This window comes from Tiliqua scincoides, chromosome 10 (genome assembly GCF_035046505.1).
Source record: "Tiliqua scincoides isolate rTilSci1 chromosome 10, rTilSci1.hap2, whole genome shotgun sequence".
In the NCBI taxonomy this organism is placed as follows: domain Eukaryota; kingdom Metazoa; phylum Chordata; class Lepidosauria; order Squamata; family Scincidae; genus Tiliqua; species Tiliqua scincoides.
The window spans coordinates 536,776-557,150 of record NC_089830.1 but is presented as its reverse complement, the minus strand read 5'-3'; the positions used below and the strand labels follow the sequence as shown (position 1 = coordinate 557,150).

The 20,375-nt window shown below is 49.8% G+C and overlaps 1 protein-coding gene across 2 annotated transcripts in view; it reads right to left on the bottom strand.

Moving 5' to 3' along the window:
* ARID1A (AT-rich interaction domain 1A) overlaps positions 1-19,942 on the bottom strand; it is an 86,243-nt gene extending 66,301 nt beyond the window's left edge. Inside the window, exon 1 of one of the 2 annotated variants that reach the window (XM_066638334.1) lies at positions 18,532-19,942. In XM_066638334.1, the coding sequence (XP_066494431.1) occupies positions 18,532-19,695 (1,164 nt within the window). In that variant the 5' untranslated portion in view covers positions 19,696-19,942. The remainder of the gene's footprint in view (positions 1-18,531) is intronic. The other variant, XM_066638335.1, reaches the window with a different exon arrangement.
* Between the last annotated feature and the right edge of the window lie 433 nt (positions 19,943-20,375).

The window sequence follows — 20,375 nt, the reverse complement described above, 5'->3', positions numbered from 1 at the left end:
TCTTAGCATGTGTGTCTTCAGCTCCCTGCCTGGGGGAATTGGGGCTCCAACGTGCACGGCCATTAAAAGGGTAAATATCAGTCATACAGCTTGAGTCAAATACCTTCTTAAAATGCTCAGACATAAATTTTCAACCAGTGTGCCGCGGCACATTAGTGTGCCATGAATGGTCCACAGGTGTGCCACAGGAGTTTGAGAGAGGGTCATTCACAAATAAGGCAATTGGGGTTTGTGAACCCCCCCCCCCCATCAGCTACATAGTGTGCCCTCAAAAAACTGATGGTGTGCCTCGACAATTTTACCACCTTGTCAGCAGTGGCGGTCCTGGCAGTTTTCCCACCAGGGGCCACCATCCTGCCCACCACCAGCCCCGACCAGAAGTAACTGCAGTGATGTCATCATACCCGTAATTACCTCCAGTGCACCGCCTCCTCCCTTCCCCCTTTGAAAGAAAGGGGGAAGTGGGGAGGCATCTCAGACTCTGAAGGAGTCATTTGCGCCACTTCTAGTGGCATGCAAGACTCCAGCAGAGCTTTTTCATGCAACTGGAAAGCGCCCAGGAGACTGCTCACTTTCTGAGCAGCTCCGGCAGCACAAATAGCTCCTTTGGAGCTTTAAGCAACAGGCACCTCCTCTGAATTCGGAGGAGACATGTACTGCTTCCGACCAGGCTAGCTTCTTGGCCATCCTGAAGGCCACCCTTCTCCCCTCCCCTTTCTTTAAAGAGCAGGCAGATAGCCCTCAGACACAGCTGGGAACTGCACTGAGAATGACTGCAGGAGCACAGCCACTCTAGGTGCAGTTCCCGACTGCCTTAAAAGCCGGTGGCAGGGGGTGGCGTCATGGTGCCACCCCTCCTGGCGCCTAAATTTCTGGTGCTTGGGGCGTTTGCACCCCCTGCCCACCCTGGGTCTGCCACTGCTTGTCAGTGTGCCATGAGATGACAAAAATGGAAAATCGCTGTGCTAGGAGGTGGGGAGTTTATTATTCATACCAATATGCTGCCCGTTTTGTATTTCACTGTAGGCAACTTGACTCAGTCCCTCTCTCGAAGCAAGGCTTTCATTTCTAGAGACACATCATTCAACTGCTGAGCAATGCCCGAGACCTGCAAGCCCAGATGCATGGAAAACTATGACTCCCAACCCGTACCTAAGGAGAGAACACGGGCAGCTCACCACACCTCTTGGAAGCAAGCACTGCATTAATCTCAAGAGAAGCGGTTCTTCCTGCTCCAGCGTCGCTGGTGCCTAGTCCTCCCTTCTGCTTACCTCAAAAGACAAGTCTGGGCACTCTAAACACAGAGCAGCAGGAGGAGGCAGAGGCATGACCTGGAGTTCAGGTATAGGAGCCAAAGGCCCAGCCTCTATTCTCAGCCATTGTACATACTTGCACTGCCACCAGGGGCAAGTCAACACTTCTGGATTGCCAGTTTCCCTTTATGTAGGTGTAGGTAAAAATGAAAATTCTGCACACATTCACACACAAGCACGCGCTCTCTACTATTCCAGAGTAAGTTCCCACAGTCAGAGCCACTAACCAAATTCTCTCTACAAATTCAGCTTGATAACACTAAGGTTAGGTTTGGTTGAACTTTCCTAAAAGCAAATGGGAAGAGAGTGATGCAACTCAGGCTGCCATCCAAAAACACTGGTGGAAGCAAGATCACTGAACCCACGGGGACTCCAAAGTCACGCGATTAAGACTGCACTGCAAGCCTGCCCAAAATACCTTGGCTCTCTCTGCTGTTGCCCCACAACCCATGTACAAAGCATTTAAAAGTTTCAACCTGATTCTGCAATCAGTCAGAACCAAGCAGATGGCTAGACAGAAGTCAACACTGCATAAGTGAAGGGCCACCCAGAGTGCCGTCTGGGGTACAGGATGCAGTAGCCTCACAGAAGCAAGCAGTTTGAGTCTGGCCAGGAGACTATCCGGGAGCTTCAAATGCACTGCTGAGAGTTTGGTCGTGGGGGGGGGATGGGGCACCAACAGAATGAACTCCACTAATTTCATGGAGCATTATGAACTGTGAGGCTTCTTTCCCATACCACAACTTCTACTGATCTCTACTTCTTCAGTTTACACAACTGCCAGGCAAGCTGCTTGGTTTCCATATCTTTACTCCCCTTAGGCCGGGGGTTCCCAAAGTATGCGTCACAATGCCTCAGGGCATCGCTCACAGGGACACTGTGGGATGCCGCTGGTAGCCCCACCTACATGTTCTTCTGGGTGCCACTATTTTTGATCTCATGAAATCTCAAAAGATTTGGGTGCCACCATCTTGTATAACACAAGATTTTCCTAGATTCCAGATGGTAGCACCCAGGTGAGCTGCGTGGGTGCGTGACCCAGGAAAGTTTGGGAATCTCTACCTTAGGCCATTTACAGCATTAATCGGTGGAGGGAAGAGTTTTATTTTGAAACAGCTTCTCATCCTCCTTTGGTCACGCAAAGATGCCTTCCAACTCCATTTTAACCTGGAATAGCCATACTTCCCCTCTCCCAGTGATCCATAATTGGTGTACTAGCTACTTCTATACCCCACCTTTCTGCCAAAGTGCTTGAGGTAACATACAAACTAACGCAATGAATTACAATCTAAAATCTTCATACAAAAGGAAAAAATTCAAATACCAACTTCTTCACACTGGAATTGCACAACCAGATATACAGGTACTAATGGCCACTGCGGAAAGGGAGGAGCCAAGCGGTGGTCAATCCAGCCAGGTCCACAGGCACGCCTTTTCTGGGTCACCTCTCCCTCACGTGCCACAGATGAAAACCTGGGAGGCCACAAGATGGTCTTTTTTCTTCTCTTAATCCCCATGGGTCAGAGAGCCTTCTGCCAAACAGTTCCACGTTTATCCCGAAGAACTTCCCCCGATCTCATCCAAGATCAGAGAAAACAGTCGGGCTTGTCACAAACGCAATAGTGTAGCTGTGCCAGAAGCCTTTTCTCAGCATGGAACTAGGTTTTCCCCAGTGGAACACAGGGGCTCAGAGATGGGAGGAGAGGGGTTGAGAGGGTAACAACTGCAAGAGGCAGGATTAATCCCCCAGCACCACTACTCCCATCAAAGCGGAATGCAGCTCTGCCTCCAACGCAGAAGACTCAACAGGCCAATGATCTGTGTCACTGGGCCCTTACTGGGTACAGGTGGAACTGCTGAACCTGCTCGTATTTTGGAGGGGAGGGAAAAGCGCTCTGTTTTGTCCAGCCAATTTTCTTCTTCCTCCACTGGGTCTCAGCTTGCTGCAGATTGCCTTGTTGTTCCGATTTACTGCTGCTATCATTTTTATGACCATTATTTTTTGTAAGCCACCTTGAATTTGGATATCTGGCTTTGGAAGAGTGGGAGAGAAATGTTTTAAACCAGGAATGTTCAAACTGGGGCATCGCGACACCCCAGCCAGAGAGCCCTGGCCACTTTCCCCTTAAGGGCTGGGGGCAGTGGGGAGGCAGCGACGCAATCCCCAGGATTGCATCACTAAGGGGGCTGCAGGAAGTGGGATGCACGCACCAGTCCCTGCAGCACCCGGTTGGGGGTGTGAGGAGCCCTGCACAAGTGTCTGCCAGACTTCCAGCAGTTTAAAAAGTGAAAGCTCAGTGATCACGCTCCACTTCCGGTTTTGCAGAAGTGGAGTGCAATCGCTCCACTTTCACTTTTGAAGCAGAGGGGAGCCCTGCAGAAGGTCGCGCAGGGCTCCCTGCACCCCCAACCGGGTGCTGCAGGGACTGGTGAGTGCATCCCAGTCCCTGCAGCCCCCTGGTGACGTGATCCTTAGTGACGCGATCCTGGGGATTGTGTCGCTGCCTCCCCCCTGTCCCCGAAAGAACTTACTGTGGTTCAAACTCTCCTAGAGAGTTTGAAAACCGCTGTTTTAAACCAAAACACAGATGCATTTGTACCATTTTAAAACCATCTAGCCACATGGAGCCCCTCTTGGTTCTTGGTGCACTTCTGCTTACAACTCAAAGTTCTGGTCTTATCCAGTCAAGTTCTATTCTGCTTAGGACACTGGTATCTAAAATGGAACACCTCTTCCCATTGCACCTGCCCACAATCATCTTCAGAGGGGAAGGAATGGTAGAAGGAGCAAGGGTCCTCTTTTGCAGGTCCTCTTTTGCAGCAATGCCTGTTAGGAAGACACTTCCCAGAGAGGTTCATTTAGCACAGGGGTGTCAAACTCATTTCATACAGCAGGCTGGATACCATTTGTGGCGCCTACTAAGGGCCAGAAGTGATATCACAAAGCAGGAAGTGATGTCATTAAGCAGATCATGACCAGAAATAAGCAATTTTTCTTACTTAAGAACACATGACAAGAGAAAATATGCAAATCTTGATATTTTCAAGATATGGGAGAGCCCATTTATCATGTGGGCTGACTTTTTAGCAGTGACACCTCAGAACAGCTCAGCAGCTGAGAGCAGCCAGTGGTGGTGCTGGGAGAGCCCAACAGCCAGATAAAGAGCTTCTGAGGGTTGTATCTGGCCCATAAGCCTTATGTTCAACACCCCTGCTTAGCACCAACTCAGATCAGTTTTAGACTCAGAATAAAACAATTTCTTCCAAAACAGCAAAGCCATTGTGTAAATTACTTCTTTGCATTAAAAGGACTCTACTGCTCTTTTGTTTCATGTTGATTTTCCTGTTTTATTATGTTCTTGTGACTTATTCTTGCATGGTGGTAGGTTACTCTGTACATAAAAGCAGCATATAAAGAAAAACTATGAAAGCACAATGCCTGCTGTTGCTCCACATGAAACAAGACTGCAAGCCCAAGGCCAAGGAATAAACTGGGAGGATCCTTGAGGAAGTGCATCTGTCAGAGCACAACAGTGAGAGGGTCAGATTTGTGGTCCCATTTGAGTATCTGTGTGTCAGTCTGGTCCAACTGAACTCAAGAGTAATTTCAGTCCCTCACACAGGAATAACTTCCCATCTCAAAGCCTCTTTGAGTCATTACAGTTTGGGGCGTGGGGGGGAGAGAGGAATTTTACAAGGGTGGCACAGGATATTTTTTACTCAGTCATACCAATAACCTTTCAGAAAGCTTGCTACCCCATAGCTACTCATGCCGGGTGCTTCCCGGGGCCTCAGAATGCCTTATAAGAGCATAAAAACTGGAAGTCATTTTTTTGCCCAAACCGAACCCTCAGGGCATACTCCAGACTTGACTGGAGCACAGCACAGGTTTGGAGGGTTTAGGTGGACCCAGTCAAATCCATGGGTTTCAAATCCAAATTATTAAAAGGTTCAGCCTGAAGCTCCTTTTGTAGTTTTACTCATTGCTATTCTCCCTCACCTAGACCTGACAGACACTTTGAGGTAAGGAACATTTGTTCCCTGGCCCCAGGGTAAGCCTTTGCTGAACTACTGGCTCTACTTCAACCTGTGCCAGAAAATTTGCCGGCACAAGTCCAAGGGGACCTAGATAGGTGGACTGACACTGGGAAAGAGGATCGGATATCAGCAGAGCTGCTACTGCCAACACTGCCTACTTCCTGGTCCGGACAATCCTCTCTCCGCCCTGTTCCTCCCCTCCCCATTCCTCTCACCCCCTACACCAAAGCTTCTCTAGAGGCTGTGGGATGTGACCTGGCTGCACAGAACTGCAGGTCACATTTTGTAACCGCCATAAAGCACACTGCTCAGCTATAACGTGTATTCCAGCAGTGCAATGGCTCCACAGGATCGGGCCCCCACCCCCTACATATGTACCAGTTCAGTTCCAGAGATCCGTCCGTAACTCAGAACATGCAGCTCTTGCCGGCCCGGTGCTATTGTGCCTGTGCGAAAGTGCCAGCGCCACTGTGCACAACAAGGACACCTGTAACTGCACTCAGAATGCTACAGTGAGTGATTTCGGTAATAGAACTTGAAGAGGTCACTAGGGTCAACTCTTGGCCAGTTTGGACAATACTCTAATCAGCACATAGTGCACAAAGTGTGAGGAAGACATATTGCATCTGTGGGGAGCATTATGGGCACATGCTTCTGCCACACCGTCACCTAAATGTATGGGGGAGGTTAATCTGAACTGCCCCTCTACATGCAGATTAAAGCTTACTTCAAAGCAGCCTTTCAACTACATGCTAGAGGGGCAGTTTGGAGGAGTCTTCGACAGCAGCACATGCAGGGCAGGGAAGAAGACATGTGCACCCATGCTCCTCCCCCACCCACACATCAGAGTATCACCCAAACCAGCCCTCTCACTTCAGGTGTCCTCCTCGGGGTTAGCGTTTTTGAACACCAATAAAAAACTTGAGGAAATACACTTTATTTCAGACAGGGGTCTCTTCACTCACGACTGCAAGCCCCGAAAGCTGCAGCCAGATTCGTCTTTTGATTTGAACTACAACCGCTTAGCATGTCAGCCGGTCCTCTTAGCTGCCACATTGAGGGCTTCTGGTGCCAGAGAGGGCTCTCCTTACAGCGAACGATTTGTGAATGAACTGCATCAATACTACCAGCGAACATTAAGGGGAGGACAAAATTTAAAAAAAAAATTAAAAGACAAACTGATAGAGGAAAGAGATTAGTCCAGAAAATTGGCAGGAGATTCTGAACAGAAATGGCTCATAAAGCAAGAGTCCCTTTGGCTCCTCAGTACACAACTCAATTAACAGCCCTGGCAAAACACGGCTACGATAAAAGCTGCTGTATAAATGAGCAAAAAAAGGGAGGCGACAGCCCTACCTCGGGAAGTTAATCCAGTGCCTACAGGACAGCACTCCCCTATTTGACTAACTTTGACTTTCCAGGTTTCGTTCAGGGGTAGGCAACATGCCACTTCTCCAGATTCCAAGAAATGAACCCTCAAATACAAAGCATCTGGCCCTCATGACTGCAGATATATGCAAAAGCAACAGCAAGACTCAAAAACGGCAGCTGAAAAGTTGTTCAATTACATTATGATCTCCATTACTTTAAATATAAGCACATTTTAGAATAGAGACCACAACTTTCTATCTGTGAACAAATTCATAACCTCGGCACTATGAGATTCTGAACATGTCCTGGACTGGCAGTCAACATGCTAATGAAAGTGATACACGCAAGATTATTTTTCTGCATTTATGTACCCTTGATGCAACTGTCCAGATTTACTGTGATACTGTACAGCAGAAAAAGAAGAAGCATGACAGCAATCCAGAAGAATGAAGAGAACCAGTGGGATTTGGTTATGCCCAGATACAAGACTACAGAGGCAGCAGGGAGGGCATGCGGAAGGAGAGTCATGTCAGAATCCAACAAGCTAGAAAACTGTAAAGGGGCAGACTCCTCCACTTAACTGCTGTGAGGGATAATATCAGGGCCCTCCCAAAAGTAAATTTACCACCGGGACACACTATCACCCACTAAACAAAAGGCAAAGAAGGATCTTGACTTTGGGAGGGGGAATCAAGAAGGCAGCTAAAGAAACAAACTCTGACATTATGCAAGGGTCACCAGAGTTCCCACTGACTGAATAAGTCAGTATTTCCCAAACTGAGGGTCACAACCCACTAGTGCAGCGGTTCCCAAACTGAGCCATGGCTCCCTGAGTAGCTGCAAAAACCAGTTAGGGAAGCCACAGAATCCTCGCAAAAAGCCCATCAACCTATACAATGTATAGGATTGCAGCCCTAGTGGAAAGTCATGGCCAATGGCCCAGTAGGTCAAGGGAGCAGCCAGCTGAAGAAGTTTAAGAAGGGCTACACTAGAGGGTTGCGACCTGATTGTTGGTGGGTCATAAAACTGACCAGCTGATTGCTGAAGAGGAAAGTGTATTGAGCCCTATGGAAAGCTAAACTGAGCCACACTCAGGCAGTCCATTTTGAAGGGAAGGCAGAGAGGAACTCAAGGCCACCAGAGTTCCTAAGCCTGTGAAAGTGGAGCTCAATAAATGTACCAGAAGGTTGCCCCCACCATAGTAAAAAGGATAAAAACAGAGGATTGAGAAGCTGGAAAGCTAGATTTAGTTGAAAATCTAGGTGAGTCCCAACAGAACACAAATTTAAAAAGTAGGTACCAGTGCTAAAAAATTTGAAAACTACTGGAACCAGGTACACCAGTGTTTCTCAAACTGTGGGTCAGGATCCACTAGGTGGGTTGCAAGCCAATTTCAGGTGGGTCGCCATTCATTTCAATATTTTATTTTTAATATATTAGACTTGATGCTCCCATGGTATGTGACTGCATTTGGGGAAACGTTACAGACCTGTACTTTTAACAAGCTACTATGTCTATTCTTTTAACAATGATAGTAAATGGGACTTACTCCTGCATAAGCGTGGGTAGGATTGAGGCCTAGGATTGTTAAAAATGTTCCTGCTTGATGATGTCACTTCTGGTCATGACATCACTTCCAGTGAGTTCTGACAGATTCTCATTCTAAAAAGTGGGTCCTGGTGCTAACTGTGTGAGAACCACTGATGTACACCACCCTGAGCTCCCTGGCAGAAGGGTGGTATAAAAATGTGAAAACACAACAAAACAATAAATGCATATTCTGGTCACGCCAAACCACATTTTTCAAAGCCCCAGGTGGCTGTGCCTTAGAATCACAGAGTCAACCAGTGGGAAGGAAACCCTGGGCTGAATCCTAAACTGCATTCAGAGGCCAGTACAACAGTAGGTGCAGTTGTATGGACTGGGAACAGCAACCCTTATACTGTTCCAATGAACACACAGGCAGGTCTTTTTTATCTGCAGGTTCTGTAACTGCAATTTGATCATCCACGAATGATGACCAAATGATGGGTTCTGAACTCAAAGGGTGGCACAACCTGGACCCTCCGAATGCAATCAGAGCTGTGCTGCGGTCAGGTCTGGAGGGTGTTCTGAGGGCCAGGAGACCACATGTGGCTTCCCTGACCCTCAGAATGCCTGTTTTGGGCAAAAAAAATAAAAATAAAGGCCCTGCATAGCTTCCCCTGGCCTTGGAATGCCTCATAAGGGCATAAAAACGTCACTTCCAGTTTGCCCTGAGAAAATGGAAGTTGAGTTGTTTTGCCCAAAACAGGCATTCTGCAAGTTGGGGAAGCTGCATGCAGCCTCCCAGCCTTCAGAACACACTCCAGGTTGCATTCAGCACAGCACACACAGCACAGCTCTGGTTGCGTTCAGAGAGTTTTTGATGCCCTAGTCTGCTGATTTGATCATTCATGGATTTCGGTATCCATGGGGGTTCCAGGAACGGAATCCCCATGAACAAGCGCCCACTGTATATGCAAGTGAAAAAATACAAACAATTCCATAGAATCACATTTGACTTCAAAAAAGGACACTTCACAGAGATGAGGAGACTAATAAAAAAGAAACCGAAAAGGAAAGGCCAGAGAGCCAAGTCACATCAGAAAGCTTGGGGTTATTTACAATCACAACAGACATCCAGCTACACCTTTCCCTCTTTATAAGTACCTAATTCATTGTTGAAAATAGCCCTTATCATGAAATTCTGCATAACAAATACAATTATTGTGTTAATTTCAATGGGAAAAATTCTAACTCATTCCAAAACCATTCCAAGTGCATTCTAAATGCCTAACAGCATAATAAAAAAACTGGGACACAGAAAAACAGAGCAAACAATAACATTATGCAGCATCAATAAAGTGTCAAAGTAGATGATGAAAATGTTTCAGAAGTTCTAGCTTCACATAAGGAGGTTTAGCACCTCAAGCTTTAGTTGCAAACTACAAGCAACTCTCTAACTTTCCATGAGCATTTCCATTCTCCCCATAATGTAGTTCATCTTCCTTTCTTTAGGTTCACAGTAATTGTAGAAATTCCACACAAACACAGATTCACTCTTTTAGAGTCTGTAATGCATACGCTTTAAAAGTGTGAAGACGTATTACCCATCAGGCAAAGGAGGCCGCCTTTTCAGGAGGCCACACTCCATTCTCTGAGGGTCCTGAAGGGGGCACTTCTGGACCTCTGTCCAACTGGGGGGGGGGAGAATCCAAAATTCAATTCAACCTCCTCCTTGGGCCCACGAGGCAAGTTTTTCCTCTTCTTTGTTTCCGAAAAGAAACAGAGGATCCACTGGGTAAAAAGGGAGGTAGACATGCCTCTGCAAGATACTCCTCACACCATTCCCAGACCTTATATCAAAAATTTTGATATGGATAAAGAGGGATGGTCTTAATATGCACAGTATGTATAAGTGGAAATCTGTATAGTGACAGTACTTATCAAGAAGAAAGAATGCCCAACATATACCATAGAACAGTGATTTATAACCTTTTCCATCTCATGCTAAAGAGATGCTAAAATTGTCAAGGGATACTATCAGTTTTTTACCATTGACAAGACACACCATGCTGCCAGTTGGGGGGCTCACATTCCCCCAATGGCACCACTAATAAATGACCCTTTCCCAAATTCCCATGGCACACCTGCAGACCATTCACGGCATACCAATGTGCCACAGCACAGTGGTTGAAAATGGCTGCCATCAAGTATATGAGTACCAGTTAGTCTCAGAGGATGCCAGCAGTTAACCAGCACAGTCAAAAGAGTCGCCCGTCCCCATCCCCCCCCCCCGGAAATTTAAAGCCTTGCCCAACAAGCAGAACAAACTGGCAAAAAAACCCCCCTGAAGATAATAAGGAACATGGGAAAAAATTCAAGGAGCATATTGTTAAAAAAAATATTAAGACCGAATACATCAGAAGCAGAAAACAGCCACAGGGGCAGCTGCACTAGACAACAAAGTGTGACAAAGAGGCACAGAGAGATAGAGAAGCTGAATGAATTCTTTTGTGCGTCTTCACTGCAGATGATGTAGGGCAAGATATTTGTATCTGACCTGATCTTCTAAAAAAAAAAAAAAAAAGACTGAAGAACTAAACCGAATATAAGCAACAAGAAATGAAGTTCTAGGGAGTGCCAACAAATCAAAACTTAAGGTGCAAATGGCATTTGCCCAACAGCTCTTAATGAATGCAAATGTGAAATGCCCAACCTATTACTTGAAAAATGGCTGCAAAAATCAGACTGTGCACTAGACTAGAAAGCAAGCAATGCAACACCAGTTCTTAAAGGGGGGAAGGAACAGTACAGAAACTTGCAGGTCGCTTCAGTAACACCTATTCCCAAGTAAGTTGGTGGAAAGCATTAAACAAAGAGATCACTCAAGTAATGTACAGAAGAACAAGCATTGCTGAAAAAGAAGCAGCATGGCTTTTGAGGAGGGAAGGCTTGCCTCATACACCAGTTAAGAGGCCTTCCCAGCTGTCATTGAGCTTGTGGGTGCAGAGATCTGGAAGACACTGTACACTTAGGCCTTCGAGCAGAAATCAACAGAGTACCTTACCAAACAGAAGAAACTTAGCAGTGATTGAATAAGGAGACACTAGTTAAAAAAGTAAAACCAGGAATCAAAATGGGAATAAGGAGACCATATTCACAATGGAGGGAACAAACAAGAAGCAGATGCCGTTAAAGATCTGTACTAGGATTGGTGTTTTAAACCTGTTCCTCACTTGTCTGGAGTTCAAGAGAGCGGTACTATGGTCAACTTTGTGAGCAACACTAAATTATTCAGGGTTGTAAAAACAAAAAGAGACTGAACAATCCAAAAACAATCTCTGCACTGGGTGACTGGGCAACAAAATGGAAGATGTGGTTTGAGGACAAAAGAACTGCTATTTCACGTGCACACTGATGGCACCCAAGTTGCTGGTAACTAAGAGAGAGGCCTCGAGGCTGAAGTGGGTAATTTTTACATCTACAGTGTGGCTACACCTGGAATACTCTATATGTTTCTGGTCTTCATATCTAAAAAATATTGTAGAGCTGGAACAGGTACAAAGAAAGAGGCAGGAGGGAAAAACATGACGGACTCACTAAGATCATTCATTTTCACCCTGCTGTGCACAGACAGTTTTTCCTCTCTCAGGGTACCATGAAACTGACTGGGAAAAGACACAGGTCAGCAAGCAAAGTACATCTTCACAAAGCAACACTTGGAACTCCTTGCTACAAAGCACTAATGCAGTGTTTCTCAACCAGTGGTACTTGAGGTGGTATCTGATGGTACACGCGGAACCCCTGGACACCTGCTGCCCGGCAGCAAGATCAGGAACATGACACAATAAACAGCGGTAGGAGGATCAGCTTAGCAGGCAGAGCTCCAAAACATGCTCTTCTGCACTCAAAAAAGCCCTTCCGTCCACCCTAGCCTCGTACTGTGTTTGTTGCATCACATCTGGTCTCCCAATGATGTCATTGCCAGTTACTTATAGTGGTACTTCACATAGATGAAGCATGGGAAGTGACATGGTGGGGGACAAACACTGAGAAACACTGCACTAAATCTACTAGCCTGGATAGCTCTAAGAGGGATTAGGTCAATTGATGAAGGACAGGGCTACCAATGGATACATGCTTGCCCCAAGTTTGGGATATGTGCACCTGAATTTCAGCTGCTGGGAAGTGGAGCAGGGGGTAAAAGAGGGCTATCTGCTTCACACTTCTGGGCTTCCCAGAGGCATCCTGTCATTCAGTGTGAAAAAAGGATGCAAAACTAGGTGGACCTTTGGTCTGATTCAGGAAAATTGGTCCTATGTTTCCAGTGTAGCTCTAGATCAGCGATTTTCAACCAGTATGCCACAAAAGGTTCACAAGTGTGCCACGGGAGTTTGGTGCAGTGGTTGAAAATAGCTGAAAAACTCTTCCAAGTTTCACAGCCCTGTTTTTAGAGCAACTGTCTGTAACAACAAGTTGTCTGTCCCTGTTCCTCTGCCTGAAAACAAAGCTGCAGAACCTGGAAGAGTCTCCTGAAAGCCACAAGTGACATTAAAAGAGGCAAAGACCATCAAAGTCAGTGCACCGTGAGAAGAAAAACACTGAAAACCACTGCTCCAGATGCTGACTGGATTGCCCACATCTGCACAGAGTCATGTGGCAGGACTGCAAACCAAGTTCAGAGAGAGGATTGCATGTCTAACCTCCCATCATCCCACACTGAACAATTAGTTCAAGGTCAAAAATAAGTTGCTCTGGACAATTTGGCATACATTGTTAGGACTTTAAATACAGGCAACCCACATTACCCTCAGATTCAGTACATGCAGATTTGATCATCTGTGGGTAGGTCCAGCCTGTATCCTCCAGAGGCTACTGAAGCTGTGCTCTGGTTGGGTCTGGAAGATCTTCCGAGGCCTCCTGAAGGCTGAAAACCAGCAGTGGCAGTTTTTGGCCTTCCACAAAGTCCTCTGGACTCAGCTCCAGTTGGGTTCAGAAAGTCTTAGGGCCCAAAATCTGCAGATTCAATCATCTGCAGATTTTGGTATCTGTGGGCATTCTGGGAAACCTGTATATCCAGAAATTTCTCACAGCTAATACCCAGTACCCAAAAGGCCTAATCTTTGCAGCGGGCATTTTCAAATAATTTTCCTTACATTCCATCCAGATTGGAAACCATAACCCAGAATTAACAGGAATTCCTAACGTACCATGTTGCAGTATTCCTAGAGGCACAAGACCACCAGTTCCCAGTACTTTCCTATTGTGCAGTTTCTCTTCTATTTCCACTTAAGGGCCTCCCATTTTTATACACTAGTTGTGTATAAGTTTAAGTTAAGTTTAAGTTACACAACCAGGTATACACCAAACCCCAACTTAAACAAAACATGCATCTTATTTTTACAAGATAAGACCTAATGGAAACAAAGACGCTCAAGAATGTGCACTCTTCAAATGCAAAGTAGGACTAGCTCCTCATGCGCTAAGGTCAAGCTACCTGCAATGAGAAGTACAGGTTTGCTGTGTCTATGCTGCTTTTTAAATACACACCCATAAATAGCAGCCCAATCCAGTATGGGAAACAAGAGGAAAGGGGGCTTGAATCTTCAGCCCTCACCACAGTCCTAGGGGACCTTCCCTTCTGGGGCAAACAGGAGATGCCAGGGAGGGAGAAATCTGAAGTGGGTCTACAGTGGGGACAAGAATCTTCCCCCCCAGTCACAATTCAGATTAAGATCCCACATGGCTGCTCTTTACCATAAGAAAAGCATGCAAGGAAGTGTCTTTGAACTCTTAGACTGGCTTAAGACAATCTACCTGAGGAACACAACTCTCTAAAACTATGTGCATAAACTATGAAAGTTATAGGCGCACAAGGCCTCTCCTGAGTTATCTAAATCAAATATTTATACCACCTTTCTCACAGCACAAGACCAAAACCCAACATAATGAATAATGGGAAAAAGAAGAACTACAAGGAAAAGACTAGCAGTTAGTACACCAGTTCCTATTCCCAAGTATCACAGCTCACTGAAAGCACAGAAACAATGACAATTCCACCCCAAAACCACATTCTGACATTTCCATTCTACACTTGTTGTGTGTTCACTACAGTTAACACCTGACTAGCATTATTAGAGGCAAAAGCCGAATCTAAAGGCAGAGACTAAAATGTCTCTCTTGATAGTGTATCATTTTAAAAACAGTTCAAAAAGATCGACAGAAAAAAACACTTGCTTGACAAGATCAGGTTTTCCAAAAATTTCTGAAATAATTTTCCAAAAGACCAACTACTCTGTTAATTAGATCAGTGGTTCTCACACGTTTAGCACCAGGACCCTCTTTTTAGAATGCGAATCTGTCAGAACCTACTGGAAATGAAGCCATGACTGGAAGTGACATCATCAAGCAGGAGCATTTTTAGCAATCCTGGGCTGTAATCCGACCCACACTTACCCAGGAGTAAGTCCCATTTACTCTCATTAAAAGAATATACATAGTAGCTTGTTAAAAGTACAGGTCTGTAACATTTCCCCAAATACAGTCACATACCATGATGGCATCGAGTCCAATATATTAAAAGTAAAATATTGAAATGAATGGAGACCCACCTGAAATTGGCTTGCGACCCACCTAGTGGGTCCCGACCTACAGTCTGAGAAACACTGAATTAGATGAAGCTTTGACAGGATCATAAGAATTTGTCCTCCTCCATTTAAAGGTAGTTTAAGGCAGTGTTTCTCAAACTGTGGGTCGGAACCCACTAGGTGGGTCGCAAGCCAGTTCAAGTGGGTCCCCTTTCATTTCAATATATTAGACTTGAATCTACCATGGTATGTGACTGCATCTGGGGAAGTGTTACACACCTGTACTTTTAACGGGCTACTATGTATGTGCTTTTAACAATGACAGTCAATGGGGCTTAGTCCTGGTTAAGTATGGATAGGATTGTAGCATGGGATTGTTAAAAATTTTCATACTTGATAATGTCACTTCTGTGGGTTCTGACAGTGGATCCTGACAGATTCTCATTCTAAAAATTGGGTCCCGGTACTGAAAGTTTGAGAACCACTGGTTTAAGGGAAGGTGGTTTAGGCTGGGTCTATGGCTGTTACACTCCACACCAGGCAATCTTTCCCAAGTTCTTCCGTTTCTTAGGAAATCCTGTAGCCTGTGCCAACCACGCAGAATGGATCAGGAGCTCTTCAGATATCCACTCGATACTTCTTGCTCACTTTGATATTTCCAGGTCAGAAATGTCATGATGCAGAGTGCCGGCACCCATCCCACACACAGCATACTCCTGTTCATGAGAAAGTCTAAATCACCTGCCTATGGGGTGGCCTTCATTCAGCTTAACAGGTTACAGGTTCAGGTTTTGTCAAGTTAAAATCAATCTATTCTAATTTCCAGGGAAGTTCAGCACATAACTGTGAAGTATTGTGATATCTACATTCAAGGGACAAGACAAGTGAACTTTCCAGCTCCAACGCAGCCATGCCAACGGGGAGCTTGCTGCATCCTGTGGTGGACAGACAGTCACAAAGGCCTCCTCAAAATAAGGGAACACATGTTCCCTTATGGTGGGACTACATCAGTGCTGGAAGGTTGGATAGCATTGGGCCCTAAATCAGATGCAGCAATAGTAAACCAAAACAGGCAACTGAGTTTCAGAAGAAAACAGGAATCTGCTAGTTCATTTCTGCCCCATCGTTCCCACATTCTCCCCACCACCACCATCGCTTACCCCAGACACTTAACCACTGGAACACAGATCCGCATAAAGGTTTCACAGACCAACATTGACCACAAACCTTACAAACTTGCACAACTTTTCAAAGCCATCCACAGAACGGCATCAGAAACTATTCCCTAGTTCTAGATTGAATTTAGGAGCTGGAAAGACGATGCTGTTTGGAGATGCATCCCTCTCCTCTGTCATCACACATGTGAACAAGGACTTCACTTGCGAGACAGAGCAACCTTTACTTCTACATACACTCACTGCTCAAGTACTTTTGACAATTTCATGGGGTAGCCATGTCAGTCTGGTGCACAAAACCCAGAGTCTTGTAGCACCTCAAGCATTGCCTCTGATGAAGTGGACTGCAACTCAGGCAAGCTCGCTTATCTTTAAGGCACTACAAGATTCTTTGTCATCTTAATTTCACATATTCATGCATTACATGAAGAAAATTAAATCGGCACAATCAGTTTGAGATGGAAGAGTTTGAATGTCACAGTAACCAATTCAGTGCAAATAGGTCTTGTTCTGCTGATACCAAGGGCCTCAGCGGATTTCAGTGTTAGGAGTACAAATGAACTCAACATGCATCATTCAGGTACACTTTGTCAAGCAGCCACAGCCCTCACTGAGCACACACTCAATAGTAAGCGTGTAGGTAGAACATACTCCTATCCTCCTACAAGGTGGTCAGGACAGCACTTTATCTTGTGAGATAGGCTAGGAACAAAAACAGTAACTGACCCCAGTCACTAAAGAGCCTTAAGGAGCATGTCCCCAAAGGCACTGTGCCCCTGCACAAAGGAGATGATAAAAAACCTAATTCAGCCTTTGCCCATGTTAAGTTTCAGACTGCAGACTCCAAGGAACCGGGACCTGGAACCTTCTAGTGACTCTACAGGGGCACAAACCACAACAATAAGCTGAAGTAGTCACATAACGGAAAATATAAGGAAAAATTGGGCATATGTACATATTTTTGTAAAAGTTAAAGCTTGCTCAAGGCAGACCTTACTACAAACACAAACCAAATCTTTTTTTAAGGCAAAACTGAGAAGACTTCCACAAGTCATGGAGTAGGAGAGCATCACAGCTCGTGATCTAGAACCCACAACCAGGAGTTGTCCAGTAGATGGGCAGGGAGATCACAAGAGGGTATCAGTCACTTCTCAATCCAATAAAATCACTACAACATCAGAGCCAAAGAGAAAAAGTAACAGGACTGACGCAGAGTAATGGAAGCCAGTTCATACATCCAAGTGTACCAGACATAGACACTAAGTGCATTTGCTGACCCAGTACATTTTCAGCATGTGCCCATCAGGCAGTTCTACTCCCATCCTCTCAGTGGTACAGCAGGTGTGTCTTCTTTTCAAGCCACTGCTCCTACACTGAAAGAAGAGATTCAAATCTTCCCCTCTATGAAAAGGTCTTCCTAGAATAAAAAATGAGGTCTTCAGGAAGCAGCAGACACATTGTGACTAGTTCTGGCGCTGCAGCAGCAAATATTTAAGTGGAGGCACAGACAAAAACAGGAATGTGCCTTGGGTGGGGAGGCAGGTGAGGCAGAGCCTCCGCACCAGAATCCTTTGAAAAGCGCCGCTGCTGTGGGCCATGGGTGCTTGGCGCCTTGCATGTCAGTGGCGCTTTTCAAAGGTCTCTGGTGGGGAGGCTCTGCCTCACCGGCCTCCACACCCATCACACATCCTTGCCCGAAAAGAGTCCCTTCCTGCTGGGATCAGAAGCCTAATTTGGACACCAGGAGAGCAGCTGGCTCGGGAGAAGGAGCAGCACCCGCGGCGACTGCACTGGGATGAACCACCCACAGAAGCCCCGCAGCCCTCAAGGTCACAGCCAGCCCTTCCTCCGCAGGCAGGCACCTGAGAAGCAGCAGGATGCTCCAGTGTGAAAGTTTATGCGCTCATCACGGGACGGCGGTGCCATTACATCAGAGGCAATTATAAATGGCCAGGAGCAGGAGATGGGAGCCAATCAGATCACAGATGGGATGTCAACCTAAGACCAACTGTCTCCTGCTCTGACAGAGGATTTTACCTCCATAATTCAAATCCCAAACCAGAGCGATCTGCGCCGAGCGTGGAGCGGCACCTCCTCCGGGCAGGGGGCTCCGGCGCGGACCAGCCCGGCCTGGGGCGTCTCCTCGCCCCGGGAGCCCCCCGGAGAGGGGCTCGGGCCAGCCGGGGGCGACCCGGGGCAGCCACCTGCCGCCGGGGACCCCTCCCTCGGCCAACCGGCGGCAGGGGGCCACCCGGGCCGCCCCAGCCCTCCCTCCCTCGGGACCCTTGCTGGGGAAGCGGCGGGGCGGCCCGGGCCGGGAAGAGCCTGCGGAGGGAGGAAGGGAAGGCGGCGAGGCAGCCATTTTAGAGGCTGAGGAGGGAGAGGCAGACAATGGCAGCTCCCCAGGAACGCGGCCCGGAGGGAGACCGCGCGCCGCCCCGAGCCGCCCGCCCGGCCCTCGCCCTCCCGCCGCCGGGGCGCCCTCGCCCCCGACCCACGTGCACTGTGCCGCCCGCCCCGTACCTGCTGCGTCCTGCCCAGCGGCTGCCCGCCTCCAGCGCCGCCGCCGCCGCTGCCGGGACTCATGGGCGCGTGGTGGCTCCGCTGCGGGCCTCCTCCTCCGGCCGCCGCCGCCGCCGCCCAGCCCTGGCCGCCGCTGCCCGCGCCGTACTGGCCAGCCATGTCCGCCGCCGGGGCCTTGGCCGCCGCCGCGCCCCCGTCCTGCGGCCCGGCCGCGTAGTCGGCGCCCGCGTAGCTCTGGTAGCCCCTGGCCGAGCTGGGGGAGGTGAGCAGCTGGTTGAGGGTGGGGGTGGCGGTGGGCTGCGGGGTGGCGCCGCCGCCGCCCCCCGCCGCCGCCGGCCCCATGGCCCCGAAGCGCTGCTGCTGCTGCTGGAAGGCCGAGGCCGGGGGCTTGGCGGCGCCGGCCTGCGCGGGGCTCTGCGCGCTGCCCCGGGGGGAGCTCAGGGCGTAGGCCTGGGGGGGCGGCGGGTAGGCGCCGGCGCTGCGCCCGGCCGCCGGGTAGTAGGAGTTGTACTGGTGGTTGGGGAAGCCGTGCTCCGAGCCGGGCCCGCCGCCGCCGCTGCCCGCGCCGCCGCCGTGCGAGTTCTGGGGAGGGGGCGGCCCCGCCGAGAGGGCCCCCGCGGGCCCCGGGAACGGCTGCTCCAGGCCCCCGCTCTGCAGCGCTGCCATGCCAGGGCTTTGTTGTCCGCCATGTTGGTGGAAGGCAGCGGCCGCGGCCACCGCCGCAGCCTGCGCGCCTCGGCTGTAGGGCGGCCCGAAGCCGTAGGCTGGCGGGGCCAGGGCGGCCGGGTGCGCGGGGGGTGGCGGTTGCTGCTGCTGCTGCTGCGGCGGCGTCCCCACCCCGTCGCCGCCGCCGCCGGGCGGCTCCGCGAGGTTATTGTTCAGCGCGGCGACGGGCCTGGGGCCCGGGTTCCCGTTGGGGCTCTTCAGGTCGGGCTCGGCTCCCGCGCCCCCGCCGTTGCTCTCGGCCCCGTCCTGCAGCTCCTTCCCCGGGGGACCTTCGCTCTCCGCCTGCTTCTCTGCGCGCTCCGCCGACGCCGCCTCGCCCCCCGCCTCCTCCGAGGGACCGTCCCGCTGCTGCTGCTGCTGCTGCGCCTCCGCCTTCTTCAGCTCGGCTGGGGCCGGGGCGCCCAGGCTGCCGGCGGCGGGGGCCACCTGCGCGGCCATGATGCGCCCTCCCCGCGCGGCCAGCCCTCCTCGCCGCCTCTCCCGACTCCCTCGCCCGCCCGGCCGGCCGGCCGGCACCAGGCCTCGCCTCGCCTCACCGCTGCTCTCCGCCTCCTCCTGCGCGCTCAGGCGGCGGCGCGCTCCTCGGGACCGGGGGCTCTCATTCCTGCGCGCGGCGGCGGCGGCGAGGGGGTGTGCGGGCCTGGCCTCCGCTCCGCTCCGCTCTCGCTCAGTTGCAGCCGGCGGAGAAAGGGAGGAGGCGGAGGGAGCGAGGGGGAGGGGGCAGGCGGGCGGGCGGGCAGGACGGGGCTCCCGGTGCGGGAGGCGGGGAGGGGGTGCGGGCGGGCGAGCGGGCGGGCGCGGCCCCTCCGGAGCCGGGCTGCGGCCGAGGGCGAGGCGGGCCGAGCGGGGCGCGGGCGCGGGCGGCGCTGGCTCCCGACTCTCGTCCGCCGAGTCCTGCTCACTCCGACACGAGGCTCAGCACTGCCATTTTACCCAGCGCCGCGGCAGCCTGCCAAACCCGGACTGGAATCCGGCCCGGGCCGGCCTGGAGCTCCCTCCCGCCCCTCCCCCGCCAAAGGAGGAGCTGCCGGGCCAGGGACGCTGTCGGCTCCGCCAGGCTGGAGCTCGGCGCTACGCGGCGCGGGCGCCCGCAAGCCCCGGCCCGGATCGCCGGAGCC